Raw genomic sequence first — 17408 nt, forward strand, 5'->3', positions numbered from 1 at the left:
TCAGTGCTATTTATTTGCCATATGTGTTATTACTTGATTTAGCCTCTGCAAGGGTAAAGACTGGTACTTCCGCTTCAGTATCAACCATGGTTTTTACAGCAGGCTGCGGCGGTGTTAGATAAAGAAATTGAGCTGGTTAACAGACGTTTTTCTAGGTCTCAAACCAGCATCTCTTGTCCCCTGCTTGCTGATACTCAAGTGTCCCTGGTGGAGGTTGACGATGATATTTTGAGCTCTCCCATCAGCTCTGGGGTCCCCGATGGCTCGCAGGCCAAGGCTGGGTTATCTAGTCTGTTATTAGTCCCTCATAAGCCCTTGCCAAGGCCCCTTTCTCCCGTCATTACAATAAGCAACGGGGGGTATCGAACATCATCCACCACAAGGGAATACGGATAATTTATCCAGTAAGCCAGCGGAAACTTCTTTATCCACCAGAAGAGTTGGTGTAAATCTGGCTGCAAAGGAGAATTCACGTCTAGGCATAGGCACTAAAAGGAAATCTCAAACCATGGGGGGTAAAGCAAAGAAATCCAAACCGAACTTGGCTCCAATACCTTCGACACCCTCTTCAGTATCTCCTATCACGGATCCACTGGTTGCTCTGGAGACCTTCCAGGCTGCGATGTCTAGCCTGTTAGACTTAAAACAGGGGCCAATCCTTGAGAGGCTGACTTTGATAGAGAAGAGTTTATCTGACCATAATCATACTGAACTACCTCCTCTTACAGGAGGGCCAAGGGTCAATCCGAGCCTGAGCACTGCAAGGGATTCTCTGTCAGTGCCAGATTTGTCCATTAATGTAATTGAACAGGTCCAAAATCGTCCAGAGCCGCAGACTCTAGCTCGGGGTGGGCCTGCAATAACGAGCAAAGGCTCTAGCAAGAGTAGGGATATGTCTACACAAGCACAAGTTATGGAAGAAAGTCAAACCAAAGGCAAACGATTGCAGGGGAGCAGTGAGATTCAGACTCAGTATTTTCCAGCTATTGATTTACTGCCCGAATCCACCCCTTATGTAGTGGTTTTGGGGAATGTCCCCTCACTCCCTATGGGAACGAAAGAGGATTATGGCCAGTTAAAGAATAAAGTACTCCACTGGCTCTCGAATTACACTGCACTGGGTTCAAGTGTGGAAAAAAATATCATCATGGTGCGACGAGTTAGCTGGATAGGCAGCTCCTGCAAAATTGGCACGGATGGTTGTGTTATAGTAAATTTTAATAGTCTACACCTTGCGGAACGGATCCTGCTGAGGGACTCACATTCTCTTCCTCCTAGCTTCAGGTCACTTGTTAGGGCCCTACCACTGGGTTTTTTCTATAAACCCGACACAATAGGGAATACCCACAGGAGCACCAACACGGAAGCCCCTTTAGATGGATGGTCACATGGATTTCCTCCTGTATACACCCAATTGCCTCCACCTACAGTTTATTCAAATCATTTGCCTCCAGGTCGCCAGTATATGGCCCCTCCCTCTTTGAAGTTATTTAATAGATTTTCTCAATTATCTAGTTTGGAGGAGTGTGATTGACTTATAAGCCCCACATTGTTAGCCGCTGAGTCAGAGCCAAGTCAACAGGTTGCTCCAATGCAAGATAAGGGGGGTCCTTGTGTATCTGATATCAATATACTATCGTGGAACATTGCAGGTCTGTCCAACAAGTTTCATGATCCTAACTGGTTGCATTTCGTGAATCAGTATAGTGTGATTTGTTAGCAAGAAACATGGTTCGTGGATTGCAGCTTATTTTTGGAGGGCCTTAAGTTTTATTTTGTTCCAGCTTCTCCTTGTATGGGTGGTAGATCCAAGGGCGGCCTTGTTATCTATATATCCTTGGAAGTAGACTGCCAGATAAAGGTTTTGTCATCATCAAGCCCAAATCTCCAGGTTTGATACATTTTTATAATTCTGTGGCATGCCTCCCAGGTGTTTGTAATATTACACTGTTGGGCTCATTTATAAGGCAGTCATGTATTTCTAATTTACACAATCTCATGGTCCTGGGTGACTTTAAAATCCACCCTTGTGGAGATCCAAGGACCACTAGCATCATCGATTTAGGCTGCCCTTGGATGAGGGGGATCCATTTTGAACATTCTGGTCAAGGGGAAGTACTAAATAATCTATTAAAAGAATTCGATTTTATGTCCCTACTTTTAAAGGGAGAGGCACACGTTCTTTTAATAATTATATTTTAATTTCATCCTCTTTACAGTCCTTTTTTTGTGGGTTCACTATTCAAGAAAATCACCATAGTGACCATAACCCGCTTTTGACCAAATGCTTGGCCCAATTTTGTTTAATAAAAGAAGCGTGGGGAACAAGGGTACAATAAGACTAACAGTTGGTAGACAATGGCTGAAATTGTCCCAGATCTCCCCAGAAGATTTGTATCTTGCAGTGAGAGAATCCTGTGCTACTGAATTGGCGCTGTGTACCTCCCAAGGTACATACTCGGGGGAGGTAATTACTGCATATAACATTATCTCCACTAAAGTTGGTGAACTTTAAAGCGCTTCAGCACATAGAATAGATACTTCGACCCCCAGATAGTTTGATTTGTCATGCTCCCAGGTGGCAAGAAAGTTGAGGGAAGCTCTGAATGCCAAACCGAGAAATCAATCCAGGGTAAGAGCGTGTCGTAAAGAGTATAAATTAACACTGGTAAAACGTAAGGGTGTCTTGAAGGAGGAAGCTTGGAGGGAGCTGATTGAGTCTAGTACCCTCAGAAATAGCTCCAGGTTTTGGAGCATTGTTAACAGACCGTTTCCAGAGCATGAAGTAGGGGGTGAACTAGGCTCGCATATGACCGAGGATGAATGGGTGGCCCACTTTAAATCTATATTTGAAAGTCCAACTGAGCAATTAAGTCATACAGGCCGTGACATGGATTCTCCCGCAGTGGTTTTTGAGCACGGTGAGGTCGAGGCTGGTATTGCAAGGCTAACCTGCAATAAAGCACTGGGACCAGAGGGCATCCCGCCAGATCTTTTTAAATCGGATTCATTCTTCTGGAAGCCGGTCCTTGTGGCTGTGTTTAACGCAGCAGCCAGGAATGGCTGCCCGGAATCATGGGCCATTTCAACTATTGTACGCGTTTTCAAGAAGGGCGACCGGAATTGCACATTTTGCTATAGGCCGATCTCGCTCCTGGATTCAGTGGTTAAGGTTGTGGGCCGCGTATTATTAGAACGACTGTCTACTTGGGCTGAGGACCACAAGATAATTTCTGATGTCCGATATAGATTCCGCCCGGGTCGGTCAACCGTGGCCCAATGCCTTAACCTATCCATGTCACTTAGCAAATACACAGTTGCACGTTCTGGAACTATCTACCTAGCCTTCATGGACTTGTCTTCCGCATTTGATTGCGTGAACAGGGCCAAATTGTGGCAGTCCATGAAGGGTATGGGGATAGATAGCAATATTGTTAACTTTCTTGAGGACCTTCACAGGGCAACTAAGGCCAATGTTAGATTCTCCCAGGACCTCCGTGTCTCCGGGGACTTTGACATAGGGGTGTCCACCAAGGTTGTATCTTGGCCCCATTTTTGTTTAACCTTTACATCAATGACGTAGACAGGGCTTTAATATCTACGGGGGTTGACTATCCGTATGTAGGGCGGCGTGGTCTCCCCGTTTTATTATATGTGGATGACGCAGTTCTTTTATCTAGGACTGCTAGGGGCCTCCAATCTTTGTTAGATGTATTTACTAAATTTATGTCGGAACGAGACTTATCTGTCAACAACTCAAAATCCTACATAATGCAGGTAGGGCTCGCCCTAAAAAATGTTTTCAATTTAGAGTAGGCCCTGCCAAAGTTCTCTGTACTGATGTTTTTTCTTATCTGGGAGACTTACTTGATGTTCAGATTAAATGGGGGCCATTAAAACTTAAGAGAAGGGGGGATTTAGTGCGGGTGAATGCTGCCATTTTTAACTTTGCTTCCAAACTTGGCAAAAGACCTATTGCAGCTATGCTGAAAGTATATCAAGCAAAACGTGTAGCCGTAGCCTGTTATGGAAGTGAAGTTTGGGGGCACACCAACACGGATATACTCCAGGTGCCTGAGAATATTTTTCTAAAGAGCCTGTTGGGTGTTCCAGGTGGTATGTCTAATTTGGTGGTCCACGAGGTATTGGGGGTGCCTTATTTAAGTGACACCCTGGCACTGTGACTCCTGGTGTTTTGGCTTAATTGCTGGTTGAATAAAGAATTAACTCTTACCCATTTGAGTCTAAAAGAATGCATGTCCCTTGATAATGCGTTCGGAATACCCTGGCGTAGATACATCAAAAGTAGCCTTGAAGAGTTAGGGCGTGCTGATTTGTTTATCAAACCCAAATCTATTGTAAAAAAAGATGTGAGGATAATTAGGGAATCCTTCATTACTTCAAGGAAATTGTAAAGGGATGAGTGGGAATTGCGAAAACCTAGCGTCCGCAAATTTTTACTGCTGAATACAACTCCATCTGTCAAGCCATACCTTCTGGGGTTTTTATCTACTTACGAGCGACTTTTATTATCCAGGTTTTGCCTGGATGTTTTTCACTGTCTGCTTGCTACTCCAAGAGGGTGTAGTAGAGGACAGTTGTTAGCATCCTGTGGCTGCGACGGAGAGTCTCCACAGGATCTGCTACATACTATGTTTTTTTGTAAATTTTACGAAGTACCCCGGAGGTATTTTTTAGTCCCTGTTTTAAAGAAAATGAATTTTAATCAGGCTCATCCAGCTCTCCTGTTCCTCCAACTGTTGAAGGCAATTGCATTTTCTTTATTGTTGGTTACCTGAAATCCACCGTGAAGACAAGGGCTTGTTTGGATAGATAGATATTTTGATTGACAAGCCTTCGTGGAGATATCTGTTTTTGAGGGTTAGGATAACTCTGTAGGGGTTATGCTAATCCAACAGGGACACTACCTGACTTCCATCTTGCACTTTACTGCTTGAGACTATTATGGGAGATTGCGCTAATCTGAGGGGGACAGTGCTAGATTCTGAATATGCACTTTATTGTCCAAGATTTTTATGGGAGGTTGTGTTATGTTTTTTTTTATATAAAGCTTCCTTTGGACTGTTATTTTTTGGAACTATGTTTTAACGTAATTTGGATGTATTGCAACTTTTATGGTTTTATCAAGATAAAAATGAATAAAATGTATTTTGATTTGATTTGATTGACTTGATTTACATATGTGATAAATTGGGTTGTTGATTAAGTGGGGTGGAAACTCTGCTCGAACCAACAGCCACAATCCCTGTTATGGTGAAGCACTAAATTGATTAAATTAACCTTTCCTTGATCCTCTGGTAGCTTGGCACAAAAGCAGTCAGGCTTAACTCAGAGACAATTTGTAAAGTATTTATGCAACACACAATCAGTAATACAGTAAACATATAATACACTGAAAACCCAAGACCAATTTTGAAAAATAGAAAAATTGTAATACATTAATTGACACCTAAACAACAAAACTCCAAACAGTTGTACTAGAGTTATGATTTTTTAAAGTAAAAGGTAAAAACTAGTGCCTAAAAGATTAAAGCGCCAAACGCAAACATTGAGTCTCACAAGACTGGGACAAAGTTGAAACATATGGAGGATCGCAATGGAATGTTGGTCGGACATAGGAAGTGGGCCTTCAGACTTAGAAGAAATTTCATGGAAAAATGTCAGTGAAGGTAAAGTTTAGCAGGGCAAGCCTGCAGGCTGTGTCTGAGGAGCAGGTGTCATCGTCAGGGAGCCGCTGGACGAAGCTGCATTGAAGATTTATACATCCGGACTTAGTCTCTTTAATGGAAGTAAAACATTTCCATTGGATTGAGACTGCAAGCAGTAGCCGACAAGGGCTCAACAAAGCTGGATACCCCATTGGTGATGCACCTTGGGCGGATTGGCAAGCAAGCAGGTCTCTGTCGCTTCTCAGTTCTCAGAGCACTTTTTAGCCCAAAAAATCTCAAGTTTTGGATTTTGACTATCTGGCCACCTTCAGTATCACCTCTAAGGGTCCAGGAGTAGAGGGGTAAAACTTGGAGGGTCAGGACTCACTCAGGCTAGGTCCAGGTACAGGCTAAAGATGGTTGGAGCTCTTTCGTTCCCTGAAGTTTTGATCAGGAGGCTATCCAGCTAGCCCTCGGAGTCGCTCTGGTAGTCCTGGGTTTAAGAAGTGGAACACAGCTTAAGTAGCAGGGTAGGACTCTGAAGGTTCAAGGAATCCCTCAGGCAGCAAAGCACTCTATCTAGGTGCAGCAAAGCAGGCTTCTGAAGTATGCAGCAGGTCACAGCAGCATGCAGTCCTCTAAGATCCCTTCCCCAGGTCTAGAAAGTGAACTGAAGAGTGGGTCTGAGGGCCCTATTTTTATACCTGGTGCCTTCTTTGAAATAGGAGAGATTTCTCAAGTTTTCCCTTTGAAGTGCTTGGAATTTCCTGCCTCTCCTGCCCTGACTCTGCCTGACTACATGCACAATTAGGTGGTGTGAAGTCCTTTGTGTGAAGGCAGTGCACAGCCCATTATTTTTCCAAGTGGGGTTTTGCCCAGCTCCGCCCACCATCCTACTAGTAATAGCTCATCCAGGCACACCTAATACCTCTATTCTGTGGCTGTCTGGGAGGAGTAAAAATAGTCCAACTGCCACCTACACCCAGTCATGTGACTCAGAAACAGGCTGCATGCAGAAAACGGCTACGGCAGGAAAATGTCAACTTTCTAAAAAAGGCATTTTCAAAATTTTGACTTAAAATCTCACTTTACCATTAAAGAGGATTTTAAATTACAATTTCTTAGACACCAAACATAAATTTCCTACCTGCTCTGAACCAACAGTTAGCACTTATTAAATGTAATAGATCAACTCAATGTTATAGTAAGGCAGAGGGAGGCATCACAGAAGTGAAAAGGAGAATTTGTATTACCGGGACATTTACATTTTTTAAATATATGTCCAACCTTTTAATTACAATGCGCCTTGACCTATGGACTGCCAAGAGCCTAACTTAGGGGTGACTTATATGTAATAAGAGGGGATTTTAAGGCTTGGCAATGGGGTTATTTTGCCAGGGCGTGCTGGCAGTTTAAAACTGCATTCCAGCTGCAATGACAGACCTGGGGCATGTTTTAAGAGCCTCTTAAATGGGTGGCACAATAAGTTCTACAGGCAGGACAACTAGTAGCATATAATTTACAGGCCTTGGGTGTAGGGTAAACCACCTTGCAAGGGACGTATAAGTAAATTAAACATGCCAATCGGAAGTAAACCAATGTCACTGGGTTTTAGAGAGTGAGCACAAGTACTTTAGCACTAGTGAGAAGTGGTAGAGTGCATGGAGTTTTAAGACCAACAAAAACAAATTTGGTAAACAGAAGGGTGAAGGCAAACGGTTTGGGGGACGCCCACTTTAAGGTTGAAGGTCTAGCACCATAAATGTCCATTTTATAGTGCATATTACAAGCCTAACTGTTTGTAGATGATTCATATTGATGTAGCAATGCAAAATGTATAACTGATGAAAAATCACTTATTGATAAAATAGTCCAAGAGTATTGATGGAACCTCAGTGGTATAGCGAGTGAATATATATTAAGAAATGTGCACCTTTTAATGTAACATAAAAGAAACATTGCCCATAATCTGTAATACCTGATCAGCCATCCCAACAGGTCTACGTCACATGCTTTGACCATGGAACCAAGGCCCAGGCCGCAGATGTCCTGTTCCAAATCTCTAAAAAAGTGAACTATGTTTTTTCAGGGGTCTGTGTAAATTATTCTGGGAAAATAGTGCTTTCTACAGCACATTAAAGTAGAATTTCTCACTCATTTTATACTTTCCATCTGATTTGAAAGCCACTCAAGCTTAATTACTGTGGGAGCTTATTTGTTAGGACGTCCCAATCATTAAAGGAGGAGTTTCAGGCAAAATGAGACTTTTACAAGTACAGCCTCAAACCACCACCCTTACAATATGGGAAAACACTGTTAGGATATTGCCTGCAATATTTCTGTTGGGCTAAATGTTATATTTTTATTAACCGAAGACAGGTGTTTTCTGCATTATGAGACACAATTCTGAATCAATAAAGATCAGTGCATGATCTAGGATGTTATAAAGGGGCACTTGGGTTCCTCCTTCTACATTCAACATTCTCATGACTCCAAATTTACAATTTCTACATGGGCTTATTCACTAGTCAATTTTCAGGTGCATGGCTACTTATTGATAATCTTTCCCTCGCCCTCTCCAGCTCCCTTAACATTAGGTCCAAAAAGTAATTCCCAGGTACAATCTCAGTAACTCATCCCACAGATAAAGGTTATTTAGGTCTTGTTAACCACTGGCATCCCAACAATCCGCCTAACCATGTCTCACATTTTGTCTCAGTATGTCATTCTTGGAGGTATTGGACATACCCATATTTCCTCTGCTTGATAGATAGATAGAAGCAACCTGTGGGGGCACAGGTGAGAATAACTCATAGACAATGATTCACTAAAATATACGAAGTGTGATAAAAGATGTTTCAAACATTCTTTGACCCCATCGCTCCTAAGGACACAAAATGTTTGATATCTGGGACCATCTTTAGCCTCTGTCTCCTTTTTGCTGCTGGTGTACTAGGGGAATGGCAAGGAGATACATAAGCCAACAGAAAAACAGACATTAAAAGCCCACTTTACTTTTTGTTTATATCGCTTCCTCCTTGATCAACGAGACCAGAGGCTGCAAGGGTAGTGTCAGGGGTACCAAAAAGAAACCCATGTGTAGAAGCTGGCATGACAAATTGACCTCCAAGTATAAGCTCTCCCAAACAAGTAATACAAAAATGACCAAGAGTAGGACATAGTGTGAGGAAAAGTGATAAAAATAAATAATAATAAAAAAGGAAGCAAGAGCAGGCAAAGAAACAGAAAGAGAAAGAGAGAACGGGGATACATAAATTAATCCGTTAATTTCTTACTGCAATATCATCACATGATCGGGGGCAGGCAGGTCCACAGCTGCTGTATACAGACCCTGCAACTGTTGAACAATTTGACACTGAAAGAAACAAGACCAAATGTGACATTAAAAAAGAAGAGAGAGTGAAGCAGTTGTTATGAGTGTGCAGTGTATTCCACATCTTACCCATCAACCCAGCTTCATTATTTAAAATAAGATTAATCCATAAAAGAATAAAATCAACAGCAAACTAAAAAACATATTACATCTTTTACAAATTCTTGTCACTGTATAAGAAATCATTATCTCATTGTAGTCAAATTAGTAGTAAGTTCCTTGCCAATCTGAAGTACATAAAGTACATATTGTGCAAAGCGACCAATTGTGCAAACATGCAATAGAATTAAGTAAATTGTAAGGTATATTACTAGGTACGTTGAAGGTCATTGTCTTGTCAAAATCATGTTGGAAACAGATTCATAACTGATCAAAACTCCATTATGTACATGATAGTATGCTGCTGTTTGTGCAAAGACATTGAACTGTACATAAATGGCAAGATCATTTTAATCAATTATAAAATTATCACAAAAGATCAAACAAATATTTTAAAATGCAGCCTTCAGCAATTCCATGCAAAATTGTTATGTAAAATGCATAAAAAAGGATTTAAAAAATGTTTCAAATTGTCATAAAATATTTAGTATGACCTCTTATCCTCAGCGAGTGATACTTAAAAGGCTGTGGAGTTGAGCGAATAAAGTGCCTTTTTTAAGAATGCTCCTACAGAGAGAGACACATGATGATTCGGGAGCATCCAAAGGTAGTAAAGCGCAGGTTTAAATTGAATAAAACCCTAGGTTTTGAGTAACAGTAATAAAATGTTTTTCCTGGAAACTTCATAAAACCCACAAAAAAATATAAGTTGTGCCAGGGTTTGGGGTGATGATTTGTCACAGGAGCAAAGCAGAATAGATTTGGGTTCAAATTAGCCAAGAGGGAAACAGATGAGACCTGATTGTACCTAAACGAAACGTTATCAATGATGCCCTTTCCCTTATGTTGGTGACATACAATAGGTGTGGCTCAACCCCTTTGGTCATTTGTAGACTCACCAATTCTCTCATGTTAGGCCTCCTCACTTCACAATGTTCCCTTCTAGAGGCCGCCCCTTTCACAAACAAATCTTTAACCTTAGCAGATTCCCCCTTTTGAATAGTGCGCAGGTTAAAGAATAACTCTGGTCTTCCCACAGTCTTCACTGATTTGTGAATATATTCCAGCCATGGGATGCTTAATCAATGATCACAAAACAGACAATACTCTAAAACATCTCTGTCAAAAGAGGCCTCTGGGTCGCTCCAAATAAAGGACCGAAGAAGAAGGGGAGCCAATCCCACCAGGTCCGAGTCATTAGCCAACCCCAGTTCCTTGTCTAAAAAGGGCTGTGAGCTACCTGGTCCAAGACCAAGAAGCTGATGACAGAAACAATGTTCCTCCCTCTGAAGACTGCTACAGTCTCTATGCCCCATATTCCAGGCCCATAAGTGATGACAGGTATGCATTTCAATTTGTAGATTTGTAACAAATGTGCAATGGATTTTTAGTCTAATCTGATGAATAAATTAAAAAGGGACCCCACTGTTCTGTTAAATTGAGAACATCGGTTGGAGAGACAGGACACAAAACTGTTATTATTGTCAAACATCACTCCCAAGTAAGGGAATTTGCCGACCTTGATGATGTTAGTTCTCTTAATATAAATTGGTCTAAACTTGGTGCAATGTGACCCGAATGACCAGATAATGTGATTTAGTAGTGTTAGCATCTATGTCCAATTTATCAATAAAGGATACAAAGTCCTCAACTAGGGACTGAAGCCCATTAGGTGTGCGGGGAAACAGGACCGTGCCATGGGCATATGATAACGCATCCAGGGGACTGAACTTGATCCTCATTAAGTCATAACAGTTCCTAATGAGGAAGGAGTCCAAGTCGTTTATGTTTTAAAAAAGAGGATTGGAGACAAAACGCACCCTTGGCGTACACCTCGAGCCAGGGAGAATAAGGGGGTGTATTCCCCATCAATAGCATACCTTACCCTGGTCAAAACCTCGCAAAGTAGTGTGCACAAAAAGTCAACCAGATCCTGCAATATATTAAGCCGCTGAAGGATAAGACATTGGTGGTTGACTCTATTGAATGTACAGCTCAGGTCCATAAATGTGAAATATAATGAACACTTCTTGCAATTTTGTATGTTCCGACTATTAGGTTCAGGTTGAGGCATTGCTCCTGTGTCCTCAGGCCTACCTGGAAACCAACTGAGCCCTGCTCAGAACTCCATTCTGCTTGACCCAACCTTCAATCCTGTGAAGAATCACCCAGCCTATTACCGTAACTACAGAGCCAAAGGGTGAGATTGGCCTGAAGCAGCGTGGTTCATGCCTAAGGCCCTTCTTAAAAACTGGTATGATGGTAGCTTGCTGGCATGAGGTGGAAATCTTACAGGATAAAGCAGCCTTGACAGTGATGGTGATAAGGAGTGCCCAAAGATCCATATAACTTTTATACATGTCCATGGGAACACCATCCAGTCCCAGGGCTTTGTTTGAGGGGCTATAATTGATAGCCTTTGCTATATCCCCAAGGTCAAACCTAATTGTTGAGGGGAAAGAGGGACATATATCGTATTGCTCATCAGACGATGGCCCTTCAAAAGGATAAATATACTTAAAGTGGTCAATCCAGCTCTGCGGAGTGATATTTGGGCCACAGATCCGCACACTTATTTATTGGAAACATAAAGGGGGTTCTGCACACAACAATACAGTCGACCGAATTCAAAGTAGAGGACAGTCTCAATGTGCACACAGAAGAATTTCAGATTCCACGATGTGTCTTTACTAAGATGAGTTCTTTATTGTGTTTCTTACAAAGATAAAATCCAGTAGCCTTATTTATTGGATGCTGTTTATCATTGACAATTTCCCAGCATTTTTTAGGGTCCCTATCCTTACAGGCAGTAACAAGGCTATTTCATGCCTCTTCCTTGATAGCTGCCTTATGCTTTTTAATTGTAGACTTATAGTGCTGTCTGGCTTTAAGTATATTATCCCAATCTCATGGCCCGGAATTTAGGTAATTCCTCAAATTTTGGTTTGCGGCCCTACATTCCCTGTCAAACCACCCTGGGCTGGTGATGACTACACATTTGGGCATGATTGTGAGCGCAGATTTAATATGACTATTTAGTGATTTTAAAGAGATTATGATCGCCAGGGCTGATCAATTTTCAGACAGAAGGTGATCCATGATCAGGGTCAGATTGGCCCTGACACCTTGGCTGTTACATGGGGGATGTCTATCCCCTTCCATCTGATGTCCTTTGACGGCCAGGTTGGTTATACCTTTCAACCTGATGAGTTGTTGCACTAGTGGCAAGTTTAGGGGTTTAGGGTAATTTAAATAGGATTGTGATCACTATATCCACTGGAGTTAGCTCCCCAGCCACTACATACTTAGCCAGCTCCCAAGATAAAAAGACATAGTCTATGGTCGTACCTTGTCCCCTGCCTATAAAGGTCAGGATATGTAATTCCCAATTCACCCCAATTTCGACAAAGTTAAAAAATGTAATTCCAATAAATTGAGCAGAAGTGTTTGCCCTCTGTTATAGATCACACCACCTGGCCACATCAGGGTTATTACAGCAAAAGGGTCAAAGATAGTGTTGCTAAGACCAATTTTAGCATTGAAGTCTCCCCCAAAAAATGCCAGAAACCCAACCAGCTTATGCTCTCAGCTCAATAGCGTTAACTAGCACCCTAATTTGGCAGCCCAATTCCACTACAGCTTTATAAAAGATTTTCACAAAGAAATTAAAAGTGGAGGGGTGAACAACCCATAAAAACTAAATCCCGGGATATATTGCATACAATTGGAGTAATAGTAAGAAGTTTACTAATCTGCACCATGGTCACCAGCACCGCCCAGGTCTCCCTTCTACCGACCATGTTGCTTGGATAGTGAAAGTTTCAAACCTGTCCAATGCAATCTCCCCCATTGTCCATGTTTTCTGCGACATTATAATATCATATTTAGAAATAAGGGAGAACCAATTTGGATCTTTCACTTTGGACCACTAGCTCACAATGATATTAGCATTGCCTAGGTGGTAGCAATTGACTCACATGGCTAGGCTGTGCCACTAAGGCTGAACAGGCCCCAGTTCGATCAACCAAGACTGTTTCCCTAACCTCTGACCCCAGTCAGTCTGAATCCTTCATGCCAGAGAGGGCACTAAATCTGTTGGAGGTGAGAAAAGATGGTGCAGGGGTTCTGTACTTAAGAACCACTGGCCTACGGACTAGGCCCGTCCTGGGATATTGATGACTCGTTGACCCACTAGATATAAGAATGTGGGCAGGCTGGGGTCCAGCCAGGTAATGATAAAAATAGACTAATGGTAAGGCCGTTGTACTGTTATTCCTGAAAAGATCCTTTACAGGATAGGAATGTGACAACATTTGACGTTCGGAGAGGGCAAGATTCTCACAGTTGACAACCACACAGTCCCCTCACAAGGTCTTACATGAAGGACCAATCCAACCCACCCTTCTGACAAATAGATTGCCATCAAACTTTGCAAAACCCTAGTCCATTTTTTTAATTAGCCCATGGCATACTTTGTTCTTAATTCTAAGGTATGTTTTAACTTTGGTGTAGGACAGGCATGGCACCCTAGCCAGGACAACAAAATAAGGGCTACATTTGGGTGGGAGGTTAAGGCAAGTCATGTTAACCGCCAGGGGGCAGGAATTGTCCAGCTCGATACTCTCCCTGGTTCCATGATTTGGATTGGCAGCATGGTTTACTATAGGCCTAATGAGCATATGGCCATCATCCTGCACAGATGTATGAGTATCCTCTTGAGTCTCCTCAAGATTGGGCGCATTGGGCCCACCTTTGGTGTCAGTGCAGGAGGGGCCACTGTACTGAATGAGCTGGTATGCTCTGTAACCATAATAAGAGTAGAATTACAGTTGCTCAGTTTTGATACCATAGATTCAAGCCTTGGTTTTTCATCCATGAAAGGAGCTACACAAAGTTGGATTACAGTCTTCAATGTCTTAAGCATCTGAATGAATATACAGTCCTATTTTGGAGGCCCAGGGAAAATGCCATGTCCTGTCCCAGGGGAATCACATTGCTTTTCCAGCAGCATGAGCATGGCAGGGGAACCAGCATCTAAGGATAGATGGATGGTATCAGTAACTGCCACCAACGTGGCCTCTGTGCTCTGGCAAGCTCGGAATCCGGATTAAGAGGGGTCAAGAATCTTATGGTCCTCCAAAAAAAAACATAGGTTGCTTATTGACTAGACTTTCCAAAGACTTTCCCAATACTGGGAGAAGCAAGATGAGGTGTTAATTAGGCAGGTTCTATGGATCTGTGTTAGTTTTTTAAAATATTGGCGACACCAGAATGGTGGGTCAATTGTGGTCCATAAATTAGCAGAGATCCTTGGGGGACATAAGTCACAAGGAGAGATAGATTTGGTGCTTACCAGCAGCCTTTGAATTTGGTTTAATGTATAAGGTTCAAACCTATCCTGATAAAATGCAATATCAGGAGAGGCCACATAGAAGCTGCTTAAATCAATCTGACTTGAATAGGTGATAAAATTCTGTTATATGTTATCTATTTTCTCCGCAAAGAAATCTGTCAAGGAGTAGCATAAATGATTCAGGGATCGCTTGGGGGCAGGCACATATATTGATTAGAGGTACCAGAACCCTTTCTTTGCATATGTTCTTTATGCAACACAAATTTGAGAATGCCTAAAATATCACAAAGGCAAGTTATAATGATTTCTGAAAACATCAGCCAATCTGGTTTACTTTAATTCTAACATGGTTCATAACAACAAAATATCCAACAACAAAAAAAATATAAAAAATTATACTATTTTCCTCAAAAATATAAATAATAACAATGAAAACAACAATCATCATAATCATCATCATTGTTTCATACAAAACATAAAAACTATCCCACATATTCAAGCACTGTGCAAAAACATATTTCTATGCCCCATCTGAGTGCTCTAAAGCTACAGCTAAAAATGTTTGGAACACTTGAGTCAGTTATTAGTGGTAGCTTCCTGTCTCCAAGAGAATTTTCTAAGGAGCTGTTATTGTATCTCTGATCCACTCATCCACCGCTTACTTACCAAGACAATCCTCCATGTTACAAGTCTCCATTTCCAAGCCTGCCCCCTCGCAGTAGTCACCATCGCCAATCGGTGGAGGATTATCACAGCTTCGTACACGCGTGCGTATCCCCTCGCCACAGCTCTTGGTGCAGTTGGTCCAAGGACTCCACTCGCTCCAATTCCCATTTCCTGCAGCAACACACAATCTCAATATTAGAAAGAACAGGTAGCTATTTTTATTTTTTTTACTTGATTTAAAATATGCCCTAAGCCTAAGAACTACTAGTTTACATCAGCACCAGGATTCAGATGGACTCATGCCTTTTGTTAGTGGGCAAGAGATACTTACCCACATGCTAAGCCCGAAAGTGGTTTGGGCAATAAGAAAGCTCACTGTTTAAATGGATATTTCACTTTGGACCACAATCTAGGCAACAATCCTTGAGATAATCTTAGTTTCATTAAAAAACAAGAAAATGGGCAGGCTTTGGAGTTGAATGGTAATTGAAAACCAACTGAATTCCAGGCAAGGTGCTACAACTGAAGGAGAAAAAATAAAGCAAAATGTTCTCCAACATAGTAATAGCTTGGTGGAAGGATTTGACCATTAAAGTTAGCTGTTTTCCATTATCGGCCAGTGCTAAATCATGGCCTGTTTTTCCTGAGATAGCAAATAACCTGCGTCTGTCCCACGTTCTTGCCATCACTTAACAGTTATATTACCTCACTCTTTCTCATACTGTCATGTATGATTTGTGTTTCAAAATGGCTGAAGGTTATGGCAGTGCATAGAAACTATTGACAGGAGAAGCAGAAGAGCTATGCCATTAATGATTGACGCAAACAATGTGCCAGTAAATTACAGACAGTAATTTATTATGTTAATTTAGATTTATAAAGCACACTACTACCCATGAATTGTATTGGCTTTAAGAGACCCTCAGTGATAAGTGTCCGGAATACACTTATACAAAATTCAGACTTCCTAAGTTTTAATTATGTACATAAGACCAACTACAGCAACCACCACAGACTGATCCGACTACTAAAAACAAGTTTATATAAGAAGGCTAAATATATCATCCTGAAACAAATAGAACAGCAGAGCATTCCAATCAGACACTGAATGATGCCCACTTGTTGTATAAGAGTGTGTCTGCACATGGCCATATTGATCCATTAACTGTGAAGTGTGATCTTATGCCTAAATTCACAGCATAAGGAGAATCATCAGTGAACTTTATGTCATGTTAGAGGCTGTGTTTGTATTTGAATTTGATGTAGATTGATACTCTATGAAGGAGGATATAGGAGCAGAGTCATGTGTCAGTACTAGTGGAGCAGCAACAATGAGATGTTTCAGCCATCATAACCACAGAAAGAAACAACAAATCATGCTCTACATATAGGACAATGGGAATTTGGCCAATGAAAAGAGAGACACTAGTGAGAAATTACCAATACAATAATGAGTCTTAAGTGGCATTTTACAGTAAATGTACAAGGATGCAGAAACAGGAAATATAGGCTTCTGGCACATTTGTCAGAACTTTACATAAAGAGCATTTGGACAGCTTCTATTCAGTGGAAAAGAGGAGGTCCTGATGCTGTGATAGAAACATTGAATAATATATTATGCATGAATAATGAGAAGGGAGAATACTGTATGTGTTTTATTTAAAACTTGTGACCCTGCTTTTAGGAGTCTAACCCAGGTCAGTACCGTTGCTGTAGGTATTCACAGTCTGTGTTGTCAACTCTGATATGCAAGTTAGATGCCCACCGTCCAGTAGTGAATCTGTTCTCTACTCCAGTATCTATGCATGCTAGAACAGTAGTTCTTACCCTTGTGGCTTCTGAGGAACCCCACTGAATCACTACAGAAAGGAAGGGACCTGAACAAAGCAATTTCTATGATTGGAACCTCGAAGCAATATATAAATCTACAGAAACAAGTATACATCAAACAAATACATAAACTATGAAATGTTTTATTTAACTCACTAACAAAACATATACAAAAATAAAAAAATTTAATGAGAAGGTTGGATCTTTCAAAAATGTTTTCTAATGCCCTCTCACTTTTTACCAAACAAAAGTAAACAAAAAAGTGATGGGTGGAATGCTTGAATAAATCTCAGCCACTGGTATTTACTCAGGCTTCTTCACAGTCCATCATTATTTTGCCCACCAGGCTATTGCAGATTAGACTCAGCCCTATGAAAACCGGAATTGGTCCCGCTAC

The 17408-nt window shown here is 41.4% G+C and overlaps 1 protein-coding gene across 1 annotated transcript in view; it reads right to left on the bottom strand.

The window, feature by feature from the left end:
• LOC146796142 (SCO-spondin-like) overlaps positions 1 to 17408 on the bottom strand; it is a 1481201-nt gene that overhangs the window by 841497 nt on the left and 622296 nt on the right. Inside the window, exons 74-76 of the mRNA XM_085631266.1 lie at positions 15178 to 15352; positions 13784 to 13788; positions 8966 to 9045 (exon numbers count right to left, since the gene is read on the bottom strand). Coding sequence (XP_085487392.1) covers positions 8966 to 9045; positions 13784 to 13788; positions 15178 to 15352 — 260 coding nt within the window. The remainder of the gene's footprint in view (positions 1 to 8965; positions 9046 to 13783; positions 13789 to 15177; positions 15353 to 17408) is intronic.

This window comes from Triturus cristatus, chromosome 10, assembly GCF_964204655.1.
Source record: "Triturus cristatus chromosome 10, aTriCri1.1, whole genome shotgun sequence".
NCBI lineage: Eukaryota > Metazoa > Chordata > Amphibia > Caudata > Salamandridae > Triturus > Triturus cristatus.